General features: G+C 50.6%; 1 protein-coding gene across 1 annotated transcript in view; it reads right to left on the bottom strand.

Annotated features, from left to right (window-relative positions):
* Positions 1 to 27791, bottom strand: part of DNHD1 (dynein heavy chain domain 1) — a 458413-nt gene that overhangs the window by 292209 nt on the left and 138413 nt on the right. Inside the window, exons 7-10 of the mRNA XM_077299004.1 lie at positions 21033 to 21227; positions 20816 to 20959; positions 3489 to 3543; positions 3107 to 3336 (exon numbers count right to left, since the gene is read on the bottom strand). Coding sequence (XP_077155119.1) covers positions 3107 to 3336; positions 3489 to 3543; positions 20816 to 20959; positions 21033 to 21227 — 624 coding nt within the window. The remainder of the gene's footprint in view (positions 1 to 3106; positions 3337 to 3488; positions 3544 to 20815; positions 20960 to 21032; positions 21228 to 27791) is intronic.

Below are 27791 nucleotides of genomic sequence, written 5' to 3'. Positions count from 1 at the left end.
ACCCACCAGCCAGGTCTCTGTAAACCCTCTGTGAGCAGCATCATGAGCACACAGGTAACTGCAGCCTCTTCTGACCATGCTCCATCCTTGCAGCCTTTCCTGACCATACTGAAACCACACATTGTCCCTGCAGCCTCTCCACACAACTCACCGTCCTGGAAGCCTCATCTGAGCACACACTGTCCCTGCAGACTCTCTTGTCCACACTCTGTCCCTGCAGCCTCTGTTGTCCACACATTGTCCCTGCAGCCTCTCTTGTCCACACTCTGTCCCTGCAGACTCTCTTGTCCACACTCTGTCCCTGCAGCCTCTGTTGTCCACACTCTGTCCCTGCAGCCTCTCTTGTCCACACTCTGTCCTTGCAGCCTCTCTTGTCCACACATTGTCCCTGCAGTCTCTCCAAACAACTCACCGTCCTGGAAGCCTCATCCGAGCACATACTGTCCCTGCAGCCTCTCTTGTCCACACTCTGTCCCTGCAGCCTCTCTTGTCCACACTCTGTCCCTGCAGCCTCTGTTGTCCACACATTGCCCCTGCAGCCTCTCTTGTCCACACATTGTCCCTGCAGCCTCTCCACACAACTCACCGTCCTGGAAGCCTCATCCGAGCACATACTGTCCCTGCAGCCTCTCTTGTCCACACATTGTCCCTGCAGCCTCTCTTGTCCACACTCTGTCCCTGCAGCCTCTCTTGTCCACACTCTGTCCCTGCAGCCTCTCTTGTCCACACATTGTCCCTGCAGCCTCTCTTGTTCACACATTGTCCCTGCAGCCTCTCTTGTCCACACTCTGTCCCTGCAGCCTCTCTTGTCCACACTCTGTCCCTGCAGCCTCTCTTGTCCACACATTGTCCCTGCAGTCTCTCCACACAACTCACCGTCCTGGAAGCCTCATCTGAGCACACACTGTCCCTGCAGACTCTCTTGTCCACACTCTGTCCCTGCAGCCTCTGTTGTCCACACTCTGTCCCTGCAGCCTCTCTTGTCCACACTCTGTCCCTGCAGCCTCTCTTGTCCACACATTGTCCCTGCAGCCTCTCTTGTCCACACTCTGTCCCTGCAGCCTCTCTTGTCCACACATTGCCCCTGCAGCCTCTCTTGTCCACACTCTGTCCCTGCAGCCTCTCTTGTCCACACATTGTCCCTGCAGCCTCTGTTGTCCACACTCTGTCCCTGCAGCCTCTCTTGTCCACACTCTGTCCCTGCAGCCTCTCTTGTCCACACATTGTCCCTGCAGCCTCTCTTGTCCACACTCTGTCCCTGCAACCTCTCTTGTCCACACATTGCCCCTGCAGCCTCTCTTGTCCACACATTGCCCCTGCAGCCTCTCTTGTCCACACTCTGTCCCTGCAGCCTCTCTTGTCCACACATTGTCCCTGCAGCCTCTCTTGTCCACACATTGTCTCTGCAGCCTCTCTTGTCCACACATTGTCCCTACAGCCTCTCTTGTCCACACATTGTCCCTGCAGCCTCTCTTGTTCACACATTGTCCCTGCAGCCTCTCTTGTCCACACATTGTCCCTGCAGCCTCTCTTGTCCACACTCTGTCCTTGCAGCCTCTCTTGTCCACACTCTGTCCTTGCAGCCTCTCTTATCCACACTCTGTCCCTGCAGCCTCTCTTGTCCACACTCTGTCCCTGCAGCCTCTCTTGTCCACACTCTGTCCCTGCAGCCTCTCTTGTCCACACATTGTCCCTGCAGCCTCTCTTGTCCACACTCTGTCCCTGCAGCCTCTCTTGTCCACACATTGTCCCTGCAGCCTCTCTTGTTCACACATTGTCCCTGCAGCCTCTCTTGTCCACACTCTGTCCCTGCAGCCTCTCTTGTCCACACTCTGTCCCTGCAGCCTCTCTTGTCCACACATTGTCCCTGCAGTCTCTCCACACAACTCACTGTCCTGGAAGCCTCATCTGAGCACACACTGTCCCTGCAGACTCTCTTGTCCACACTCTGTCCCTGCAGCCTCTGTTGTCCACACTCTGTCCCTGCAGCCTCTCTTGTCCACACTCTGTCCCTGCAGCCTCTCTTGTCCACACTCTGTCCCTGCAGCCTCTCTTGTCCACACATTGTCCCTGCAGCCTCTGTTGTCCACACTCTGTCCCTGCAGCCTCTCTTGTCCACACTCTGTCCCTGCAGCCTCTCTTGTCCACACATTGTCCCTGCAGCCTCTCTTGTCCACACTCTGTCCCTGCAGCCTCTCTTGTCCACACATTGCCCCTGCAGCCTCTCTTGTCCACACATTGCCCCTGCAGCCTCTCTTGTCCACACTCTGTCCCTGCAGCCTCTCTTGTCCACACATTGTCCCTGCAGCCTCTCTTGTCCACACATTGTCTCTGCAGCCTCTCTTGTCCACACATTGTCCCTACAGCCTCTCTTGTCCACACATTGTCCCTGCAGCCTCTCTTGTTCACACATTGTCCCTGCAGCCTCTCTTGTCCACACATTGTCCCTGCAGCCTCTCTTGTCCACACTCTGTCCTTGCAGCCTCTCTTATCCACACTCTGTCCTTGCAGCCTCTCTTATCCACACTCTGTCCCTGCAGCGTCTCTTGTCCACACTCTGTCCCTGCAGCCTCTCTTTTCCACACATTGTCTCTGCAGCCTCTCTTGTCCACACATTGTCCCTGCAGCCTCTCTTGTCCACACATTGCCCCTGCAGCCTCTCTTGTCCACACATTGTCCCTGCAGCCTCTCTTGTCCACACATTGTCCCTGCAGCCTCTCTTGTCCACACATTGTCCCTGCAGCATCTCTTGTCCACACTCTGTCCTTGCAGCCTCTCTTATCCACACTCTGTCCCTGCAGCCTCTCTTTTCCACACATTGTCTCTGCAGCCTCTCTTGTCCACACATTGTCCCTGCAGCCTCTCTTGTCCACACATTGTCCCTGCAGCCTCTCTTGTCCACACATTGTCCCTGCAGCCTCTCTTGTCCACACATTGTCCCTGCAGCCTCTCTTCTCCGCACATTGTCCCTGCAGCCTCTCTTCTCCGCACATTGTCCCTACAGCCTCTCTTGTCCACACTCTGTCCCTACAGCCTCATTCTCTCATGCTCTGTTGCACTCAGCAGTCTCTCTTGAACATGGTGCTTTTGTGATCCCTCTTCTCACCTGGAGCAGTCTCTGCAGTTTCTCTTGAGCCTCCTGGATAGAACCACCCATGTGGAGCATGTGGGTCAGATACTGGAAGTTCAGTGAGAGGTAATGAGCCCTCTGCTGGTGCCCCTCAATCTTCAGTTCTCCCAGTTTTGGCATTTCTTTGCATTCACCAGGTGGCAGGGCAGCTGCTGAAAAAACCTGGCGAAGATTTTGCCCACCACAAACGGGAGGCAAGGGGGGTCCTAAAACAGAAGTTTCCATTTGGAATAATGTAGTGAGTGTCTACATACAGATTTCAGGGTGCTACTCGGATCACTGGGCACCCCACCAAATCATTAGTGTCCCCTTATTTGTAACTCATGTGGACACATCAGTATCTGCTGCAGTACATTACCGAGTTCTGTGGGAGGAGGTGTCATGGTCAGTTCCTGGTCCCTGGGGTCCATCATCTGCGGATGAAGACATAATATAGCGATCATTTGAAGGTTCGTGAGGCCTCAGACGTGCCCCAATCCTCTCACCCTGCACTAAACGATTGCACTGGATCATATGATCGGCCCTTTAACTGCTCCTGTGATCACTTATTATAAAAGTGAATTACAGGGTGACGTGCTATCAGAACAGCACCCATAACATGGAGACACGTGGTGCCAGGGGGCCCTGCTGACCCGACACTGAAGCTCCAACCACCAAGAGTCCATGCTGAGAAACCATTAATTTCTCCATCCACAGAACAGCGGCGAGGACTCTCAGCATTATTCGAGACACTATAAAGCCCTGGCTGACCGGAGGACGGATGGAGACGTCACCCACAGGGGTCCTGACATCGATGGAAGCAGAGTCCTCTTCCATTCTATATGGGAACTATGGGGGACCATCATACTATATGAGGGCTGTGGGGACTGTCAGGAACATGAGGTATTTGACTCTCTATGATCACGTACACTGAGCTCTGCTGCGTCCCTTAAAGCTGAGTACAGACACGCTGTGGGCCATTCCGACACCCCCCTCTTCTCACTCTGCCTGTTGACTATGTGTGTAATTCAAAACCCTCACTAGAATCACTGAAGAAGTTTTATGGCTTTTAGCTGCAGCAGACAAATCTTCCTAAACTACTCATTCCCTCCTCCCAACCAGTACCAGCCAAAACTGGTATAGACACTTCCAAACTGCATGTATCTCTTTGTTCTATTAACATGATATATATTGGCACCAATCTGGGCTAGCGATATAAGAATTATATATTCCGGATGTCCATCGATAGATCTATCACTCACTGAAAGAGCTAGCAGCTAAACGCAACAAGGGCAAAGTGCTGATTTCTCAGTCAGCGGTTCAGGTAATTGCTCCGTGTTTACACTTAAAAGAATCGCCCCGACGTGGTGCACCTCGGGATCCTGGTGTATTTCTTATACGAGGTTCATACAGCGAAATAGGCGTAAAAATGGCATTTCATACCTCCAAGTAAAGGGGAGGTTTCAGCCTCTAGGTGATGTAATCACAGGGTGAGTGCCTAGGTTTTAAGCTAGGAAATATCTGTGTGAAGCAGCAGTCTTCAGTGTCTTTCATCCGGGGTCTAGCTGCAAGCCAGGGGTGATGCATCTGGATATATGCCCACCATCCCCCACAGCACACGGCCCACCATGATGATGCAATGACATAATGAGCTGTAAGTGTTCTTTTCAATTTTAATCCTTTATTTATAATTGTATTGTACACATGATTTGTCTTCTTTATAATATCTTTTTATACTTTGTAAACACTGCCTACCTTTGTTAGGAGTAAAATATACAATTTATTAGCTTGTCTCTCTTTGTTCTATAACGAATTGTCGCATTGTCTGAGGTGAATTACGCTACTGATTTGCGTTGGCTCCGGACCCATTAATACTGGGAAAATCGGAGCTGGTGGCAGTATACTTTGTCCTGTGCAATCGGGCGTCTGTGTAGCGACCGGCGGCATTGATAATTATTGTTCCCGCCTGAGTGGGAGTAGTTATATCGTCCTCTCTGCAGCCTGCCCAATAGCCAGTACATAGCAGGCAGCCTTTCTGGTGATTAATTACCCTAGGTGCAGTACCCTGACTGACCTGAGGGTAAGTGAGGGTAAGGGGGGCGCCAGAGAGCTGCAAGTTCCAAACCAGAACTGGGAAGTGGGATATAGATAAATTGCCTTCAGAATGAACCAGGGGTAGCCAAACAACCCCGGTTCATGACAAATTTGTGTGATTGGTGAGGATGATAAAGGTATCTTCCCCGTGGGATCCCTGACATATCCGGTGGGATCCGTGACAGGGACCATCATACTATATGGGGACTATGGAGGACCATCATACTATATGAGAGCTGTGGGGGACCATCATACATTATGAGGACTGTGGTGGACCATCATACTATATGAGGACTGTGGGGGACCATCATACTACATGGGGATTATGGGGGACAATCATACCATATGGGGACTATATGGGACCATCATACTATATGATTGATGTGGGGGACCATCATACTATATGGGGACTATGAGGGATCATCATACTATATGGGGTCTATGGGGGACCATCATACTAAATGATGGTTGTGGGGGACCATCATACTGTATGGAGACCATCATACTATATAAGGGCTGTGGGGCACCATCTTATTATATGGGGACTATGGGGGACCATCATATTATATGGGGACCATCATACTATGAGGGCTGTGGGAGTCCATCATAATATATGGGGACATAAGGGGACCATCATACTATATATGGGCTGTGGTGGACCATCATAATATATGGGGACTATGGAGGTCCATCATACTATATGGGGACTATGGGGGCCATCATACTATATCAGGGCTGTTGGGGACCATCATACAATATGGGGACTATGGGGGACCATCATACTATATGAGAGCTGTTGGGGATCATCATACTATATGAGGGCTGTGGGGGACCATCATACTATATGGGGACTATGGGGACCATCATAATATGTGAGGGTTGTGGAGGACCATCATACTATATGGGGACTATTGGGGACCATCATACTATATGAGGGCTGTGGAGGACCATCATACCATATGGGGCCTATAGGAGACCATTATACTATATGAGGGCTGTGAGGGACCATCATACCATATGGGGACTATGGGGGACCATCATACCATACGGGGACTATGGCACACCATCATACTATATGGGGACTATGGGGGACCATCATACAATATGAGGGCTGTGGGGGACCATCATACTATATGGGGACTATGGGGGACCATCATACTATATGAGGGCTGTGGGGGACCATCATACTATATGGGGACTATGGGGACCATCATACTATAAGAGGGCTATGGGGACCATCATACCATATGAGGGCTGTGGGGGGACCATCATACTATATGGAGACTATGGGGGACCATAGTCAGGAAATATGACGAATTTCTCAGGGTTCAAATTACACATGCAGAGCTCTCAGCTGCAGTTTCCTCTGCCTGCATGTGCATGCGTGTGATTCCACTCCCCCTCCCCTGCTATACAGCTGTAATGTGAAACCAGTGTGCCAGCAACTCCACTGAGCAGTTTTATGACCCTAAACTGGTTGAAAGCAGGCTTGAAGCACATAGCAAACCAAGGCTTCTTTGTCCTTGCAAACTTAAATATCATAGCACTGACTAATGATAGAGGTGGAAAGCTCACAGTTTTGGCATCTGCATCGGTAGAGCTGCCCACCGGTGGGTTTTGAAACTTCAGCGTCCAGCAGGAGCCGAGAAATGGATTTCGACCCGACTGAGCTACACAGCCACTCCATGCGTAGACTTAATAGAAAGCTAATTTCAGAACAAGAATAATGATAGTCCCACCATAACTCTACGAGGTTTCCAGCCAGAGATATGGAATTAATAAGGTTTTAGTAACTTCTGAAAAGGGGAGTGCATTCCATACCTCAGCCCACCCCGTGAGGCCATCCAGGGGAAAGACCCTTAATTTTGAGCAAAGGGTATAAAGCCCAGATGCCCAGACAAAAATGGGGGTCATTTGCCTGGGGTGCCAGCTAGGAGACAGCTGTGCTGATGAACCAAAATCCCTTGGGGAAGGCGCCACTCTCTCCACCTAACACATGGCGTGCCATTGACTGATAGCTGTAAGCTTCATATTTTAATCCCTGTTATTTTGTAATTGCCTCTATATACTGTACTTGTCTCCTAACCCGATACTTATTTTGTGGTAAAACGAGGAACTAGTGGCAGCGAGTGTCCTGGGGATTTGGGAGACTCTGGCAGTGACGGACGGAGGTTCTATATGTGTATTACCAGCCTGGGATTGGGGACATACATACCGCCCTCCCTGCAGAGTGCCCAATAGCCAGTACACAGCAAGGTAGCCCTTCTGGCGACTACTTATCCTAGGTGTAGTTCCCTGACTGACCTGAGGGTAAGGGGGGCGCCAGAGAGTTGCAAGTTCCAAAACAGGAACTGAAGGTGGGATCGTGAAATAGGATCCCTGACATATTGGTGGCAGAGCGGTGAGATAATAGCGTATTAGTGATTTGGTTTGAGCAATCATTACTCTCACTAAAAACTTGTACGGTTCTTGGAAGGACCCTGCGCAAAAAGTTTTGGAGAACGAACTCATTGTTTATTAGAGCTGAGACAATACTGTGTATATAAGCGGTTACCCCTCCCCTTCTCTTCATTTTTCTGCCCTATTTTTTATATGGCAATTATGGCTGCAAAAGGAGAGCTCTGGTACTCCCAGCAGAAAAAGGACACTCTTGCTGGAATATGTACGTTCCAAGGCCTTAAGCCCCATGGCAAAACCAAGGACCAAATGATCACGGAACTGGAGCAACTCAAAGCAGATAAAGCCTGTTCCCAGAGCTCAGCAGAGACAGGAGTCAGCCAAAGTATGGAAGTTACCGGCCCAGAGGCCCAATCGGGGCAGGCCGGCCCTACTCGCAACCAGGGTAGTGTGGACAACTATCTGCAAATGGCTCTGCAACACTGCCCCACAGACGATCAGGAGAGACGTCTGCAGCTGATCCAGCATACCAGGAGAGAGCCAAGCGAGAGGCCGAGAGACAGTACCAGCTGGAGTTTGCCCAAATCCAGGGTGTGACGGGGTGTACGGCAGAGCAAGAAGGGACAACAGGCCAAGGGATGATTCAACGGATTTATTATCAAGAACGCTGGAACACCAAATGCAGGTAGATCTACAGAGTCCACAATTAGTCCAACGGAACAGGTTCGGGGCACCTCCCGATAATCCTTGTGCCAGCTAACAAAGCAATAGTCCACACGAGTCCAAGGGATCCCAAAACAATCCCACGAACGACGAGATATGTCTTCAGCTCAAGTCTCGCCCCGTTCGCTTCCGCAGTCACAGATGGACGTGGTCTTGCCTCGGCTAAGAATCCCCACTCCTTCTCCTTCAAGGGTCAACTCACATCTGATCTAAAAAATAAGAATGGATTGTCTGAGCTCCTGAGATCAGCCCATGAAGGGGGTAGGGGTCACACCTTCTATTCAATGGTTGGGTCCACCAGAAGATTCTACACTGGTCGGCTCCGCTTAATCTATCCAGTCTGTGCATTTGACTAGCAACTTGCTGTGAGGAAGAATGGCTATTCCTTCACTAGTGGTGTTGACAAAGCTTAATTACATTATAGCTTAGGGCTGCAAGTATTGGGGGAAGGAGACAGGTTAAGTTACATACATCCCATGACATTGCAAAGTGTACAGTAAATACAGCCAAAGAGAAGTCACACCACATCATGACATATTATACAAAATACAGGACAGGGAAAAAAGTACATATCATGACAATCCCTTCCCCTCCCAATTTGGGTACGTACTAGGGACCTCTACAGGTCGCTGGTTAAGTACACACAGGCATGGCTGACCGGACTCAGGGCTCCTCTTGCCTGGACAGTCCATCTGCATTTTGGTGTTGGCTGCCTCTTCTGTATTGTATGGTGCAGCTGTAGGCTTAAAGGCGGGCACCATTTTACATCCTCTTTGACTTAAACTCTGCTCCTGGCACCCACAAATCGACATTGTAGCTCTCCCACATCATTTCCTAAGACAATATCTGCAGGCAGGCCCCTCATCACCCCAACCACGCATTGCTTGACCCCAAAACCAAAGTCCAGTTCTACGCTTGCTTTTGGGATATTCTTCCATTGGCCTCCAGCTAATTCAATGGTAATCCCAGGTCCATGCTGTATTGCCTCTGGCCGAACCACTCTGGGATCAGCTATGGTGAGAAATGCCCCAGAGTCACAAAAGCCAATAACTCTCCGACCGTCCAGCATGACCTCCTGTACGTGCTTTCTTTGAGGATTAAAGGAACTCATGGATGTGGCCCGCACCCAATAAACCCCTAATGGTCGAACATGGGTTTCTGAGCTATTAGGCAAATCAATTTGTAGCGGTGGCACCTCTTCCTCCATTGTATTTGGCTGTAAATAATTGATAGGCCGATTTGGTGCAGGGTCAATCCTCAATTGACCCTGAGTGCAGGTGTCTTGCAGATGCCCAGCCTGCCCACATCGGTAACATCTGCGCTGATTCGCACTCCTTCCCATGTGCACTCTGGGGACGGAGGTAAGGGAGCCTGGAGGCTGATATCTATGTGACGGTGCATGTGGTGGTTGTTGGGAATGAGACCGATTTCTCCACTGTATAGCTGGGCAGGTGGCCTGCAGATGCCCAGGATGCCCACATCCATAACACCTGCACTCTACTACTTTCTCTCCTTGTAGCATTTCAGAGGAAGGGGTAGGACTAGCTGGAAGGTGAGTCACATGGGTATCAACATGAGGTGGTGGTCTAGCGGGACAGCAAACTTTGGGGACTGAAGGACAAGAGACCACTGGTGGTGGGGTGTTGGTAGTATTTACTCCATCCACCAGTAAATTTTTCCAATGAGGCTTGATAGTGAGAACCTCATCAGCTAAAGCAGCAGCTTGCTCCACAGTGGCTGGTCTTCTCTCACGCACCCATTCCCGGATCTCAGCAGGGCACTTGAAGTAAAACTGCTCTTTTAGGATAACCTGGAGGAAGGTCTCCCAGGTTAAGGCCTCCTCTGCCTCCAGCCAGCGATGACATATTTGTTTGAGTCTGTGGGCATACATCTTGAAAGACACTTCCTCATCACAGGCTAAAGTACGGAACTGAGTCCTGTAAGTGTCTGGGGTCACAGCATAATGTTCTAGAATAGTCTGTTTAATCTCCGCATACTCACAGTTCCGCCGAGGGTCCATAGCTCTATAGGCTGAAGCAGCTCCACCCTCTAAGAGCCCCACCAGATGTCGGACTCTCTCCCTTTCTGGGACTTCCATTAATCCAGAGGTCCCCAACCGCCGGTCCGCGGACCGGGACCGGGCCGTTGGGGTTTTTCAGCCGGTCCGCGGCGCCGCAGCTCTTCCCCTGTTCAGCGGTCACGTGGGACCGCTCATTAGAGAAATGAATAGGCTGCTCCACCTCCCATAGGGGCGGAGCCGCCTATTCATTTCTCTAATCAGCGGTGCCGGTGACCGCTGACAGAGGAAGAGGCTGCGGCACCGAAGAGCAGCTGTCCGGGGGAAGGAGCGGGACGCCGGGAGCAGGTAAGTATCTCATATTCACCTGTCCTGGTTCCACACGCCGGGCGCCGCTGTCTCCATCTTCCCGGCGTCTCTCTCTCCTCACTGGCTGCAGGCAGATGGCGCGATGACGCATATAGTGTGCGCGGCGCCCTCTGCCTGATCAGTCAGTGCAGAGAGACGCCGGGAAGATGGCGCCGAGGAGCTGCAAGCAAGACAGGTGAGTATGTGTTTTATTATTTTTATTGCAGCAGCAGCAGCACAGCTATGGGGCAATAATAAACAGTGCAGAGCACTATATGGCACAGCTATGGGGCAACGGTACAGAGCACTATATGGCACAGCTATGGGGCAATTATGAACGGTGCAGAGCACTGTATGGCACAGCTATGGGGCAATTATGAACGGTGCAGAGCACTATATGGCACAGCTATGGGGCAATAATAAACAGTGCAGAGCACTATATGGCACAGCTATGGGGCAATAATGAACGGTGCAGAGCACTATATGGCACAGCTATGGGGCAATAATGGTGCAGAGCACTATATGGCACAGCTATGGGGCAATAATGGTGCAGAGCACTGTATGGCACAGCTATGGGGCAATAATGGTGCAGAGCACTGTATGGCACAGCTATGGGGCAATTATGAACGGTGCAGAGCACTATATGGCACAGCTATGGGGCAATTATGAACGGTGCAGAGCACTGTATGGCACAGCTATGGGGCAATAATGGTGCAGAGCACTATATGGCACAGCTATGGGGCAATAATGGTGCAGAGCACCAGGGAAACAAGCATGGTGCTCCCACTCATTCCTGAACCTATGGTAAGTTGAATCACATTCTCATTATAAATGTCATAATTATATGATAAGTATGCACTAAGCTCCATCCCTCCATAACCCCACCCCCATATGACCAAAGCCCCGCCCCTGCCCCACCCCCACCGGGCCATGGAAAACTGGTCTGGCTTAAAGCCGGTCCCTGGTGCAAAAAAGGTTGGGGACCTCTGCATTAATCGACACTGATGCTCAAAGTCCTGGAAGAAGCCCTCAATGTCGCCTGCAGCCTCATTAAACGGCTTGAAGTCTTTGCGGGACACTCTGGGGAGTTCCCTCATGGTGGGTGCTGGGGTTACAGTCTGTCTGGAGCTTCTAGCTGCTTCCAAAGCGATCTGCCTCTCCAGCCATGCCATCTCCTGAGCTCTGTGAATGGCCTCCCTCTTATCGTCTATGGTGGCCTCTTCTCCCAGCAATGCCAACTCCTCCTCGTACCACACAACCCACTGACTTTTTTGGGTATTTACCTCCGGCTGCTGTCTTTCCTCCGTTTGCTGTGGGGATCCTTCCTCAGCGTAATGTTGCAGGCGAACTCCTTCCAAAGCCTCAATTAGCTGCTCCTTGGAGAGTCCCTTGTAGCTGACTCCCAGTTCACGGGCCTTTGTTTGTAGGTTCATCGCAATCCAGTTCTCGTACTCTGCGGTGCTGGTTCCCGATGTTGATGGGCCTTTGTCCTCCATTCCTTCTGCTCTGATCCCACTGCTGCCACCAGTTTGTGATGGGGTGTACGGCCTTAAGCCCCATGGCAAAACCAAGGACCAAATGATCACGGAACTGGCACAACTCAAAGCAGATAAAGCCTGTTCCCAGAGCTCAGCAGAGACAGGAGTCAGCCAAAGTATGGAAGTTACCGGCCCAGAGGCCCAATCGGGGCAGGCCGGCCCTACTCGCAACCAGGGTAGTGTGGACCACTATCTGCAAATGGCTCTGCAACACTGCCCCACAGACGATCAGGAGAGACGTCTGCAGCTGATCCAGCATACCAGGAGAGAGCCAAGCGAGAGGCTGAGAGACAGTACCAGCTGGAGTTTGCCCGAATCCAGGGTGTGACCGGGTGTACGGCAGAGCAAGAAGGGACAACAGGCCAAGGGATGATTCAACGGATTTATTATCAAGAACGCTGGAACAACACATGCAAGTAGATCTACAGAGTCCACCATTAGTCCAACGGAACAGGTTCGGGGCACCTCCCGATAATCCTTGCGCCAGCTAACAAAGCAATAGTCCACACGAGTCCAAGGAATCCCAAAACAATCCCACGAACGACGAGATATGTCCTCAGCTCAAGTCTCGTCCCGTTCGCTTCCCCAGTCACAGATGGATGTGGGGTCTTGCCTCGGCTAAGAATCCCCACTCCTTCTCCTTCAAGGGTCAACTCACATCTGATCTCAAAAATAAGAATGGATTGTCTGAGCTCCTGAGATCAGCCCATGAAGGGGGTAGGGGTCACACCTATTTAATGGTTGGGTCCACCAGAAGATTCAAGACTGGTTGGCTCCGCTTAGTCTATCCAGTATGTGCATTTTACTAACCACTTGCTGTGAGGAAGAATGGCTATTCCTTCACTAGTGGTGTTGACAAAGCTTAATTACATTATAGCTTAGGGCTGCAAGTATTGGGGGAAGTAGACAGGTTAAGTAAGGGTACCGTCACACAGTGCAATTTTGATCGCTACGACGGTACGATTCGTGACGTTCTAGCGATATCGTTACGATATCGCAGTGTCTGACACGCAGCAGCGATCAGGGATCCTGCTGAGAATCGTACGTCGTAGCAGATCGTTTGGAACTTTCTTTCGTCGCTTGATCACCCGCTGACATCGCTGGATCGTTGTGTGTGACAGCGATCCAGCGATGTGTTCGCTTGTAACCAGGGTAAACATCGGGTAACTAAGCGCAGGGCCGCGCTTAGTAACCCGATGTTTACCGTGGTTACCAGCGTAAAAGTAAAAAAAAAAAAACCGTACATGCTCACCATCTGATGTCCGTCCGGTCCCTTGCCGTCCGCTTCCCGCTCTGACTGTCTGCCGGCCGGAAAGTGAGAGCAGATCACAGCGGTGACGTCACCGCTGCACTCTGCTCTCACTGTACGGCGGCTCAGTCAGAGCAGGAAGCGGACGGCAAGGGACCGGACGGACATCAGATGGTGAGCATGTACGGTTTTTTTTTTTTTACTTTTACGCTGGTAACCACGGTAAACATCGGGTTACTAAGCGCGGCCCTGCGCTTAGTAACCCGATGTTTACCCTGGTTACCCGGGGACTTCGGCATCGCTCCAGCGCCGTGATTGCAACGTGTGACCGCAGTCTACAACGCTGGAGCGATAATCATACGATCGCTGCGACGTCACGGATCGTGCCGTCGTAGCGATTAAAATGGTACTGTGTGACGGTACCCTTACATACATTCCATGACATTGCAAAGTGTACAGTAAATACAACCAAAGAGAAGTCGCACCACATCATGACATATTATACAAAATACAGGACAGGGAAAAAAGTACATATCAGGACACAGGGGCGGAGGTATTCCCAGCCCAGCAGTTAGTCCAGCAATGCTCAGCTCCTTAAACCTGGGCCAGAGCACTTTCTTGTGATAGAAAAGCACTGGGACTTGGACATTTTTCTGCGCGCATTTGAGAAAGCCTGCAGACAGTACCAGCTTCCTGTGGACCAATGGGCCTGATATCTAAATCCAAGGCTCAGAAGAAAAGCCCTTTAGGCATTTGCTTCTCTCCCGCCAGACCATGATGGAGACTATGAGGCCATCAAGCAGGCCCTGATAAAGAAGTACCAGCTAACTCCTGAGGTTTACCGCAAAAAGTTCCGGAACCTCCAACGTGGCCCACACGACAGTTACAGTGATGTGGTGCATGGACTCAGGACCCACTTTGACCAGTGGATCCAAGGACTGTCAGCGACCACCTTTGAGCAGCTGCGGGACCTGATGATAAAAGACCAGTTCTTACATCTTTGCCCAGCTGAAGTGCGACTGTTTGTGATGGACCAGGAGCCAAAAGACGTGGACAAAGCAGCGCAGATCGCTGACACCTACAAGGCTAACCATAAACTGGAGGTGCGGAAGCCAGTCACCACCAGCTGGAAAGGGGGTAAGCCATCAACCAACCCCAGTACCCCTGCCAACCGACTCACATGAGGCCCTGTACCCTTTGCCAACACAGACCTACATCAGACTCTCGCAAGTGTTTTTCCTGCAATCAGACTGGACATCTCAGCGCCACGTGTCCGGAAAAGCAGAAGAACCCCCAGCCAAGGTCTCAGGGCCTAATGAAGAAGTTCTTTTTGTGAGTGGGGCAGTTGGAAGGCCCTATGAAAATTTGCAGCATGTCACTATGGTGAGCCAAGTCTCTACAGGCCTCAAGGACACCGGGGCTAAACGAACCCCCATCCGACCTGATCTGGTGGCCCCTGAAGAGATTGTTCCGGGGAAAACCCTGACTTTCACCGAGATTGGGGGCGTCTGCTGTCCCTTGCCGATGGACCGGGTTTTTATCGATTGGGGTGCTGTGAGCGGGGTGAAGGAAGTGGGGTTGTCCGATAACTTGCCCACTGACGTTTTATTAGGGACTGATTTAGGGAGAATGTTTGCATATTATGTTCCTGATCCCCATACCCAATCTGATACTAAGGGTAATGATAATGCTATTGATAATGATGTGAATGTGCATGCATTAACTGACCATGATTTACCTGATAACCATTTACCCGATAATGATGATGTGTCTACAGGTGCAGGAGTGCTCAGCCACGTCACTCTGTGGAGTGAGATAGCTGAGGAACCCCTAACAGGAGCAAGCGACAGTGCTAAGGGAGATGGGAGGATGCACGGGAACTGTGAGGAAGGTGATGCCGTGCTACTGACCAGTACCACAGAGGAAGGTAACTGCCCCATAAGTAGCACTGCTCCTGAGGAAATGGGGTTGGATGGGGAGGTAGAACCCAGAGCAGTACCGGCTGATGGGTCTGTGGAAATCCCCGGGGAGACAGCCTACGTAGCTGCTGTCACCCGCAGTCAGAGTGCCCGGAACGCAGATAACATTCTGCCTTCTGGACCCTCCTCAGTTACAGGGTTGACTGAACCAGAGATGGACCCAGAGCAGGTCCCATAGGATTCCCGTGGGGTAGGGACCCTGATGTCACTTCTGGCTGCCTCCAGCCAGGAGTTCCAGGCTGCTCTGCACTCAGATGCTCTCCGTGACTGATATGGAGAGGGTGTTCAGGGAATGAGGAAAGCTATAGCAGGAGACGGTTCCTGGCAAATCCCGCTCGCTGGACACTTGGGGATCAGCAAAACAGAGGACCAGCTGTCTCAACACTTCTATTGTCTCAAGATGGGGACAGATGTGACAAACTACTGCCACTCCTGTATCACCTGTCAGAGAGTGGGGAAGTCTTGGCCTGTTCCCAAGGCTCCCCTGATCTCTCTGCCAGTGATAGAGGAGCCTTTCCAGAGGATCACAGTGGACATTGTGGGCCCCCTGGCCGTCCCCAGCAGCTCTGGAAAGCAATACATCCTCACTGTCGTAGACTATGCTACCCGGTACCCGGAGGCAGTGGCTCTGTCTTCAACTAGGGCGGAAAAGGTGGCGGATGCACTGTTGGCCATCTTTTCATGGGTAGGATTTCCCAAGGAGATGCTTACCGACGAGTGGACCCAATTCCTAATGGAGGATCTCTGTAAGAAAATGGAGGTGAAGCATCTGTATTGAGTGCGTACCACCCCCGGACCAATGGTTTGCGTCAGCGCTTTAACGGTAGTCTCAAACAGATGCTACGCATGCTGGGTGAGACAACGGCGCAACTGGGAGTGGTATCTCCCACTCCCACACCTGCTATTCGCTTACCGAGAGGTTTCGCAGGCCTCAACAGGGTTCTCCCCCTTCGAGCTCCTGTATGGCAAGTCCATGGAACCCTTCCGGGCCGTGTTTACCAACAGACCCGGAAGGACTGAGTTAGCGGTCCACAAGGTGGACACCTGGAATCATGCCCCACTATGGCGGACACCCATAGGATCTCCGACGAGGTGCAGCAGGTTATGCGCAAGGAGATCGATGAGATGTTACAGCAGGGGGTGATTCAACGGTCCAAAAGCGTGTGGGCCTCACCTGTAGTCCTCGTGCCAAAGAAGGATCGGAACACCCGGTTCTGCGTGGACTACAGGAGGCTCAACGTCATCACAGCCTCTGATACACACCCAATGCCATGCATTGAGGAGCTGCTTGAACGGTTAGCTGGCGCAAAATATTTGTTCATAATGGATTTGAGTTGGGGATACTGGCAGATTCCCCTGAGCCTCGAGGCACAGGAGAAGTCCACCGTTATCACCCCTTCGGACTGTACGAGTCCACGGTCATACCATTCGGCATGAAGAATGCCCCTGTCACTTTCCAACGGAAGGTCAACCACCTGCTTCACCAAGCAGGCCTGACCATCAAGTCGGGAAAGTGCCAGATGGGAATGAGCGAGGTCCACTACCTGGAACACCGGGTAGGCAGGGGCTCCATGAGGCCAGAGCCTGGGAAAGTAGACGCTATCGCGTCCTGGCCCACCCCCGGGACCGAGAAGCAGGTGATATCCTTCCTGGGCACTGCAGGGTATTATAGGCGCTTTGTACAGAACTATATTGGCCTGGCAAAACCTTTGACGAACCTCACCAGGAAGAAGCTACCCCAAACAGTCGACTGGACAGCCAGATGTGAGGTGGCCTTCTGGTCTTTGAAAACCGCACTGAGCAGCTCTCCTGTGTTAAAAGCCGTCGGCCATTCCTAGTACAGACCGACGCCAGCGAGTTTGGCCTCGGTGCTGTGCTCAGCCAGCTGGACTTGGGGAACCAAGAGCACCCCGTGTTGGACCTGAGACGGAAGCTTCTGCCGAAGGAAGTGGCCTATTCCACCATCGAGAAGGAGTGTCTGGCTATGGTTTAGGCCTTGCAACGTATGCAGCCCTACCTGTACGGGCGACCCTTTACCGTGGTGACCGACCACAACTCCCTGAGTTGGCTGCACACCGTGTCTGGTACAAGTGGAAGGTTGCTACACTAGAGCCATGCCCTCCAGCAGTACAACTTTCCCGTGAAACACAATAAGGGCAGCGAGCATGCCTATTTCTTTTTGGGGTAAAAGTTATAATATTTACTAGTTTTGTTTTCCTTGCTCTAAAACGTACCCTTAAGTCCTCTAACCTAAGCCATTGCTACTGATTGGGTTGGCTCCTGATCCTTATTAATCTTAAGTAATAGGAGCTGTTGGCAGCGAAGTGTTCTGAGCTTGTTGGGCAAAGCTGGCAGTGACGGAAAGGGTTTTATAAGTGGATTGCCCGCCTGTGATCAGTAATAGATATATTTCGCCCTCACTTCGGTGAGGTCAATAGCCAGCACACGACCGGGCAGCCTTTCTGGCGACTAATTACCCTAGGTGCAGTTCCCTGACCGACCTGAGGGTAAGGGGGTCGCCAGAGAGCTGCAAGTTCCAAACCGGAACTGGGAAGTGGGATATAAATAAATCCCTGATGAAGAACAGGGGCAACCAAACATCCCCAGTTCATGACAGGCACTATATAGGGTGGTCAACACCGGTACCTGCAGCACAGCATCCAGCACTGGGGGACACTATATAGGGTGGTCTACACCGGTACCTGCAGCACAGTGTCCAGCACTGGGGAGCACTATATAGGGTGGTTTACTCCGTTACCTGCAGCACAGCATCCAGCACTGGGGGGCACTATATAGGGTGGTCTACACCGGTACCTGCAGCACAGCATCCAGCACTGGGGGGCACTATATAGGGTGGTCTACTCTGTTACCTGCAGCACAGCGTCCAGCACTGGGGGGCACTATATAGGGTGGTCTACTCCGTTACCTGCAGCACAGCGTCCAGCACTGGGGGGCACTATATAGGGTGGTCTACACCGGTACCTGCAGCACAGCATCCAGCACTGGGGGGCACTATATAGGGTGGTTGTCACGGATCCCTTCCCGTGGTGTAACTAATTCGTCAAGTGCCCGCTCTCAGCACGTGACTTGGTGTTGTGCCTGCAAGGGTTAATCTATCTCCCCACTCTCAGTCCAGCATCCAGCCTCTGTCCTATGCTGTAATGGGAGCATAAATCACACACCGACCCAGGCCACACACCCGCTCATACACGCTGCCACCACTCACCGAATACACGGGCGATGAGTCCCGGAAATATTAATACTAATAATGTCTACCACTCATAAGGCTCACACACCTTAGGCTATGGATTCTTTTAGAACATTCAAGGTTCAACTTGTTAAAGTTCTATAATACAAAAAGGTTCAGTGCTTACAGTAAGAAAAGGTATAAAAATATGATAATAAAAAGACATACAACTCATGCAAAACAGTATCAAAATAAACAGGAGAAACTTACAGAAGTCATCTAACTGGTAGTGTAAGGATTCCGGAGTTTCCTGGTGTCTGTTTGCCCTGATCCAAGATGGAGGCTTGGATCTCACCCTGTCATGGAACTTCCTGTCTGTCCTGATTATTTAAGTCCGGGTCTTGTGTTCACCTGTGCCTGAATATTTTGTGCTGCTGGCTCCTGAGCATCTGCCTGTTTGCTGGTTAACTCCCTGCTTCTGCTGCTCACTACTCAGGTCTGCCTCACCCCGTTCAGCTACCTCTCGCCTCCTGGAACTGCTGCGACTGGCAGTACACCAGTGGAAGGATTTCCTTTGTGTACTAAGCTTTTCCCAGTGTTGTGCCTCTTTGCACAACCACACCAGGTGAGCAAGATTCAAGCTGTGTTATTGCTACAAGATTTACTCATCTACTACGCTTAGATAGCGCTCTCCCTCTTTCTCCCCTCGTCCTCTCTTTTCTAGGACGTCATTCACATGACGCATCATCTGTGATCTATTTGACTCCTACTAGCAAGTACTGTGCGCACGTATGAACAAGTGTTGCTGGACGTCATCATTTAAATACTGTGTGCACTAAACCTTATTGGACTTCCTCGTTCAACTGTCTTGTTTGCTCCCACATAATTTCCTTGCTGTACTGGTTCACATTAGCGGTCGCGCCCCGCTACTCAGTTTGCTGTGATTTTCTATATAGAGCTGAGGACCTCGTTACTATTGCAGAAATATCTGTACTATGTTTTGTTTGCTATCCTGTTGGCTATTTTCTATATAGAGCTGAGGCTCTCGTTACAACTGCAGAAATATCTGTTAGTTCTGTTTACATTTTTGTTTGTGAGTAAATACATCTTTTGCTGCAACTTTGTTCTCAGACTGGCTTTATCCCATGCTATCAGATTCCGTAGTATCCATATAATTATTACAGGTAGTTTGCTTTCTGCTCCCTGAGCGTAGGATGAATGTAGATTGGAGCACACCAGCTCGGCCGCCCTCATTATGTGAACACGTTTCTCTGTATACAGGCCTAATTTATAGCTTTGGTCTGGAGGTCAGGTTTCTAGACCAGCCCCTCAGGTTAATATCATAATTGCTTGGTTTTTGATTGGACCCTACGGCCGCGCCCCCAATGAATATATTATTTTCTCTTGAGATCCTTTGTGTAAAGGTTCTCACAGAGATACTATCAGGCCGTAATTAACATCTCTCTTCCAAGAGCTAGGATGTGTCAAATGTTACCTTTCTTCTTGGCTTCCAGCAGGACCCCCTGATAAGATTGGAGACAGAATTCTACTTGTCCCAGGAAAAAACACATTAACACCTGGGAGCGAACTATATATATATATATATATATATATATATATATATATATATATATATATATATTTATTTACATATTTCATCTCAGTGGTCTACACCGGTACCTGCAGTAGTGTCCAGCACTGGGGGGCACTATATAGATTGGTGTACACCGGTACCTGCAGCACAGCCTCTAGCACTGGGGGGCACTATATAGGGTGGTCTACACCGGTACCTGCAGCACAGTGTCCAGCACTGGGGGCACTATATAGGGTGGTCTACACCTACCTGCAGCACAGCGTCCAGCACTGGGGGGCACTATATAGGGTGGTCTACACCTACCTGCAGCACAGCGTCCAGCACTGGGGGGCACTATATAGGGTGGTCTACACCGGTACCTGCAGAACAGCGTCCAGCACTGGGGGGCACTATATAGGGTAGTCTACACGGGTACCTGCAGAACAGCGTCCAGCACTGGGGGGCACTATATAGGGTGGTCTACACCTACCTGCAGCACAGCGTCCAGCAATGGGGGGAACTATATAGGGTGGTCTACACCGGTACCTGCAGCACAGGTCCAGCACTGGGGGGCACTATATAGGGTGGTCAACACCGCTACCTGCAGCACAGCGTCCAGCACGGTTCCCAGCATCTGCTCCAGGCTCCGCTGTATCTGACAGGCAGGTGGGCAGAGGCGCAGGTCTCCATCTGGTCCAAACTCCAGGCTGACGAGCAGGTAAGGTCTTCCTGTGATGGGCACCATCTGCAGAGAGCGGGGGGTGAGGATGTGGCACAGGGACGCACCTGGCACAGCCCCCCAGTGTAAAGAATCTCACCTGGACTACGCCGGACACAAAGCTGACGACATTTTCCTGCAGGATGGACGTCAGCTTCTCACAGATCATGTGTTGGAGAAGAGATGAAAGACCCCCCAGTCTGTGCAGCCATGACTCCAGGAGCTGCCGTCGCCCCCTGGTGGAGCCCTTGTCCTTCTGACTGCTCTCTGCCATGAGGTAGGTGTCCTGTCTGACCTTCAGGAGAAGGAGCACAAGGTTCAGGACACCGTGCCTGCCGGGGTACAGGGGCGCAGAGGACCAGAGACGGATGTGCCCACAGCAATAATGTGTTATGAACTGGTGGCCTAGGAGCAGCATGAGACGTACTCTGGAGAAGGTGGTCCCTGTACTGACCGCAGACCCTGAACTTAACACCGCAACTAGAAGTAGCCGTGGAATGTACCTGTCACTCCCTAGACATCTCGACACAGCCGGAGGACTAATTACCCCTAGAGATAGAAAGGGGAAAACTATCTTGCCTCAGAGAAAATCCCCCACAAAGGATAGACAGCCCCCCACAAATATTGACTGTGAGAAGAGAGGGAAATAACATACGCAGACTGAAATCAGGAATTAGCAAAGGAGGCCAATTCTAGCTAAATAGAAAGAATAGGACAGAGTACTATGCGGTCAGTATTAAAACACTAGAAAATACCCACCACAGAAAATACAAAATTCCACAACTAACTAAAGGCATGGAGGGTATATCTGCATCTCCAGAGATACCAGCTTGGTTAAACAAATCCTCAAGAACTGCCATCCCGCTCAGGTCATCCCCACTTTCCACACTTATAGAAACATACAGGCCATTAACACCCAGAAACTTATGAAGAACTTGCAGTCTTCATTGGCCCCAATCTCCTCCATCTCTTGTCCTGATTCTGCTCTGAAGCATTACAATGAAACCCTGCAAAGTGCCCTGGAAGAAGCTGCACCTCCTATACATAGAACAACTCGGCACAGACGGCGACAACCGTGGCACACGCTGCAAACACGTTTCCTGCAGCGGTGCTCCAGGTGCGCCGAACGTCTGTGGAGAAAATCTAATCTGCCCGAAGATTTCATCCATTATAAGTTCATGTTAAAAACATACAACTCTGCCCTTCACCTCTCCAAACAAACCTATTTCAACACCCTCATCACCTCGCTGTCCAATAACCCTAAACGTCTCTTTGACACTTTCCGGTCCCTACTCAACCCAAGAGAGCAGGCCCCAACCACAGATCTCCACGCTGACGATCTGGCCAATTACTTCAAAGAAAAAATTGACCACATTCGACAGGAAATCATTTCCCAATCTCTTCATACCAAGCACTGTCCTCCCTCCCCCACTGCATCTAGTTCACTCTCTGACTTTGAACCAGTTACAGAAGAAGAAGTAAGCAGGCTCCTTGCATCTTCTCGCCCGACCACTTGCACCAGCGACCCCATTCCGTCGCATCTCCTCCAGTCCCTTTCCCCGGCTGTCACCTCTCACCTAACAAAAATATTCAACCTTTCCCTCACTTCCGGTATTTTTCCCTCCTCATTTAAGCATGCCATCATACATCCACTACTTAAAAAGCCCTCCCTCGATCAAAATTGTGCCGCTAATTATAGACCTGTCTCTAATCTTCCCTTCATCTCTAAACTCCTCGAACGCCTGGTCCACTCCCGTCTTACCCGCTATCTCTCAGATAATTCTCTTCTCGACCCTCTTCAATCTGGCTTCCGCTCTTTACACTCTACTGAAACTGCCCTCACTAAAGTCTCTAATGACCTACTAACAGCTAAATCTAATGGTCACTATTCCATGCTAATTCTCTTGGATCTCTCCGCAGCATTCGACACTGTGGATCATCAGCTCCTCCTCACTATGCTCCGCTCCATCGGCCTCAAGGACACCGTTCTCTCTTGGTTCTCCTCCTATCTCTCTGGCCGATCCTTCACTGTTTGTTTTGCTGGTTCCTCCTCCTCTCACCTTCCCCTTACTGTTGGGGTTCCTCAAGGATCAGTCCTAGGCCCCCTCCTCTTCTCTTTGTATACTGCCCCTATTGGACAAACAATCAGTAGATTTGGTTTCCAGTACCATCTCTATGCTGACGACACCCAATTATATACCTCTTCTCCTGTTATCACGCCGACCTTTTTAGAAAACACCAGTGATTGTCTTACCGCTGTCTCTAACATCATGTCCTCCCTCTATCTGAAACTGAACCTGTCAAAAACTGAACTCCTCGTGTTCTCTCCCTCTACAAACCTACCTTTGCCCGACATTGCCATCTCTGTGTGCGGTTCCACCATTACTCCAAAGCAACATGCCCGCTGCCTTGGAGTCATCCTTGATTCCGAGCTTTCTTTCACCCCCCACATCCGATCACTGGCTCGCTCTTCTTATCTGCATCTCAAAAACATTTCCAGAATTCGCCCTTTTCTTACTTTCGACTCTGCAAAAACTCTTACTGTCTCACTTATTCACTCTCGTCTGGACTATTGTAACTCTCTACTAATTGGCCTACCTTTTACCAGACTCTCCCCGCTCCAATCTGTCCTGAATGCTGCTGCCAGGATCATATTCCTCGCCAACCGTTACACCGATGCCTCTACCTTGTGCCAGTCATTACACTGGCTACCCATCCACTCCAGAATCCAGTACAAAACTACTACCCTCATCCACAAAGCACTCCATGGCTCAGCACCACCCTACATCTCCTCTCTGGTCTCAGTCTACCAACCTACCCGTGCCCTCCGCTCTGCTAATGACCTCAGGTTAGCATCCTCAATAATCAGAACCTCCCACTCCCGTCTCCAAGACTTTACACGTGCGGCGCCGATTCTTTGGAATGCATTACCTAGGTTAATACAATTAATCCCCAATCCCCACAGTTTTAAGCGTGCACTAAAAACTCATTTGTTCAGATTGGCCTACCGCCTCAACGCATTAACCTAATTATCCCTGTGTGGCCTATTAATAAAAAACAACAACATAATCACGTTCCTCCATCATGTTCTCATACACTTTACGCAGTTAATAGCCTCTGTGTCTGTACTGCTACATACTTAGGCAGTTAACTGGTTCATGCAGCTTTACATGAACACCCGAGCCTTACACTATGGCTGGTCCAAATAACTAAAGCAATTGTTACCATCCACCTCTCAGGTCTCCCCTTTTCCTCATAGATTGTAAGCTTGCGAGCAGCAGGGCCCTCATTCCTCCTGGCATCTGTTTTGAACTGTGATTTCTGTTATGCTGTAATGTCTGTTGTCTGTATAAGTCCCCTCTATAAGTTGTAAAGCGCTGCGGAATATGTTGGCGCTATATAAATAAAATTATTATTATTATTATTATTATACAGACCAAGCTGGACAAGACAAAACATGGAAGGTAACTAGAACGATCAGGCCCACTGCATGTGGACTGCAAAAATCAGGGCCAGAACTTATCTTTGTTGAAATGAACTGCAAAGCAGGAGAGACCAGGCAGGGATGTGAATCCTCCAGGAAACAATGGACAACTGGCACTGACTAAAGGATGAAGCAAGACTAAATAGCCCAGTCAAAATTGCAAAAAGTGAACACACCTGATAAATGCTGCGATTCCGAGACAGCAGCGCTACCACTTACAACCACCGGAGGGAGCCCAAGAGCAGAATTCACAACATAATGACACGGAGCTGCCCGTCCCATCAGGAGCACTAATACCTCACTATACAGCCATCCACCATGCTGCACCTTCCCACACCTCTCCCTTATATCAGTCTGAGAGGTTCCTAATATTCCACCGCTGTGTATCCCTGCTGGTAAGACCCCCAATAACCATCCCCCCATCATCCAGTCTCCAGCACTGATCACCTGCTAGATGGGACGTTTCTTCCCCCTACATGGTACATTCTCCCACCTCCCATCTATATGAGACTACCCCCGCAGCCCCACTGCTTCTTAGATGGGACGTTCTCCCCCATTTCTTCCCTCTATATGGTACATTCTCCCCCTCCCATCTATATGAGACTACCCCCCATCCCCACTGCTTCCTAGATGGGACGTTCTCCCCCATTTCTTCCCTCTACATGGTACATTCTCCCCCTCCCATCTATATGATACTACCCCCGCAGCCCCACTGCTTCCTAGATGGGACGTTTTCCCCCATTTCTTCCCTCTACATGGTACATTCTCCCCTCCCATCTATATGAGACTACCCCCGCAGCCCCACTGCTTCCTAGATGGGACGTTCTCCCCCATTTCTTCCCTCTACATGGTACATTCTCCCCTCCCATCTATATGATACTACCCCCGCAGCCCCACTGCTTCCTAGATGGGACGTTCTCCCCCATTTCTTCCCCTACATGGTACATTCTCCCCTCCCATCTATATGAGACTACCCCCGCAGCCCCACTGCTTCCTAGATGGGACGTTCTCCCCCATTTCTTCCCCTACATGGTACATTCTCCCCTCCCATCTATATGATACTACCCCCGCAGCCCCACTGCTTCCTAGATGGGACGTTTTCCCCCATTTCTTCCCTCTACATGGTACATTCTCCCCTCCCATCTATATGAGACTACCCCCGCAGCCCCACTGCTTCCTAGATGGGACGTTCTCCCCCATTTCTTCCCTCTACATGGTACATTCTCCCCCTCCCATCTATATGATACTACCCCCGCAGCCCCACTGCTTCTTAGATGGGACGTTCTCCCCCATTTCTTCCCTCTATATGGTACATTCTCCCCCTCCCATCTATATGAGACTACCCCCGCAGCCCCACTGCTTCCTAGATGGGACATTCTCCCCCATTTCTTCCCTCTACATGGTACATTCTCCCCCTCCCATCTATATGATACTACCCCCGCAGCCCCACTGCTTCCTAGATGGGACGTTCTCCCCCATTTCTTCCCCCTACATGGTACATTCTCCCCTCCCATCTATAGGAGACTACCCCCGCAGCCCCACTGCTTCTTAGATGGGACGTTCTCCCCCATTTCTTCCCTCTATATGGTACATTCTCCCCCTCCCATCTATATGAGACTACCTCCCCATCCCCACTGCTTCCTAGATGGGACGTTCTCCCCCATTTCTTCCCTCTACATGGTACATTCTCCCCCTCCCATCTATATGATACTACCCCCGCAGCCCCACTGCTTCCTAGATGGGACGTTCTCCCCCATTTCTTCCCCTACATGGTACATTCTCCCCTCCCATCTATATGAGACTACTCCCGCAGCCCCACTGCTTCCTAGATGGGACGTTCTCCCCCATTTCTTCCCTCTACATGGTACATTCTCCCCCTCCCATCTATATGATACTACCCCCGCAGCCCCACTGCTTCCTAGATTGGATGTTCTCCCCCATTTCTTCCCCCTACATGGTACATTCTCCCCTCCCATCTATATGAGACTACCCCCGCAGCCCCACTGCTTCCTAGATGGGACGTTCTCCCCCATTTCTTCCCTCTACATGGTACATTCTCCCCCTTCCATCTATATGATACTACCCCCGCAGCCCCACTGCTTGCTAGATGGGACGTTCTCCCCCATTTCTTCCCCCTACATGGTACATTCTTCCCCTCCCATCTATATGATACTACCCCCGCAGCCCCACTGCTTCCTAGATGGGACGTTCTCCCCCATTTCTTCCCTCTACATGGTACATTCTCCCCCTTCCATCTATATGATACTACCCCCGCAGCCCCACTGCTTGCTAGATGGGACGTTCTCCCCCATTTCTTCCCCCTACATGGTACATTCTTCCCCTCCCATCTATATGATACTACCCCCGCAGCCCCACTGCTTGCTAGATGGGACGTTCTCCCCCATTTCTTCCCCCTACATGGTACATTCTTCCCCTCCCATCTATATGATACTACCCCCGCAGCCCCACTGCTTCCTAGATTGGATGTTCTCCCCCATTTCTTCCCTCTACATGGTACATTCTCCCCTCCCATCTATATGAGACTACCCCCGCAGCCCCACTGCTTCCTAGATGGGACATTCTCCCCCATTTCTTCCCTCTACATGGTACATTCTCCCCCTCCCATCTATATGATACTACCTGTTGTGAATTCTGCTATTGGGCTCCCTCCGGTGGTTGTTGGTGGTAGTGCAGTTGTCTTGGGGTTGTAATCCGGGCAGGTGTTTTTGCTGATTGCAGCTCTACTAGGTATTTAGGTTTGCAGGATCCATGAGTCTGTGCCAGATGCCCATTGTTCTTGGAGGGATTGCATCTCTCTCTGGTTCCTCATGTCCTGCTGCAAATTCAGCTAAGATAAGTGTCTGGTTTTTTGTCTCTGTACACACATGCAGTGTGCTTGCAATTCAGTGCAATTTATTGTGTTTTTGTCCAGCTTAGACTTTGTTTGGATTTTTCAGTCATGCTGGATTCTCAGGAGATGCAGATATACTTTCTGTGTCTTTAGTTAGATGTGGAATATTTGTATTATCTGCTGTGGATACTTTTAGGATTTTAATACTGACCGCTTAGAATTCTGTCCTATCCTTTTCTATTTAGCTAAAAGTGCCTCTTTTGCTAAATCCTGTTTTCTGCCTGCGTGTGTCTTTCCTCTTATACTCACAGTCAATATTTGTGGGGGGCTGCCTATCCTTTGGGGTTCTGCTCTGAGGCAAGATAGGATTTCCCATTTCCATCTATAGGGGTATTTAGTCCTCCGGCTGTGTCGAGGTGTCTAGGACGTGTTAGGTACATCCCACGGCTACTTCTAGTTGCGGTGTTAGATTAGGGTTTGCGGTCAGTACAGGTTCCACCTACTCCTGAGAAAGACTCTCATGC

Source organism: Ranitomeya variabilis, chromosome 3, assembly GCF_051348905.1.
Source record: "Ranitomeya variabilis isolate aRanVar5 chromosome 3, aRanVar5.hap1, whole genome shotgun sequence".
Taxonomy (NCBI): domain Eukaryota; kingdom Metazoa; phylum Chordata; class Amphibia; order Anura; family Dendrobatidae; genus Ranitomeya; species Ranitomeya variabilis.
Note: the sequence above shows the minus strand (reverse complement) of the source record. Positions and strands in the feature narration are given on the sequence as shown.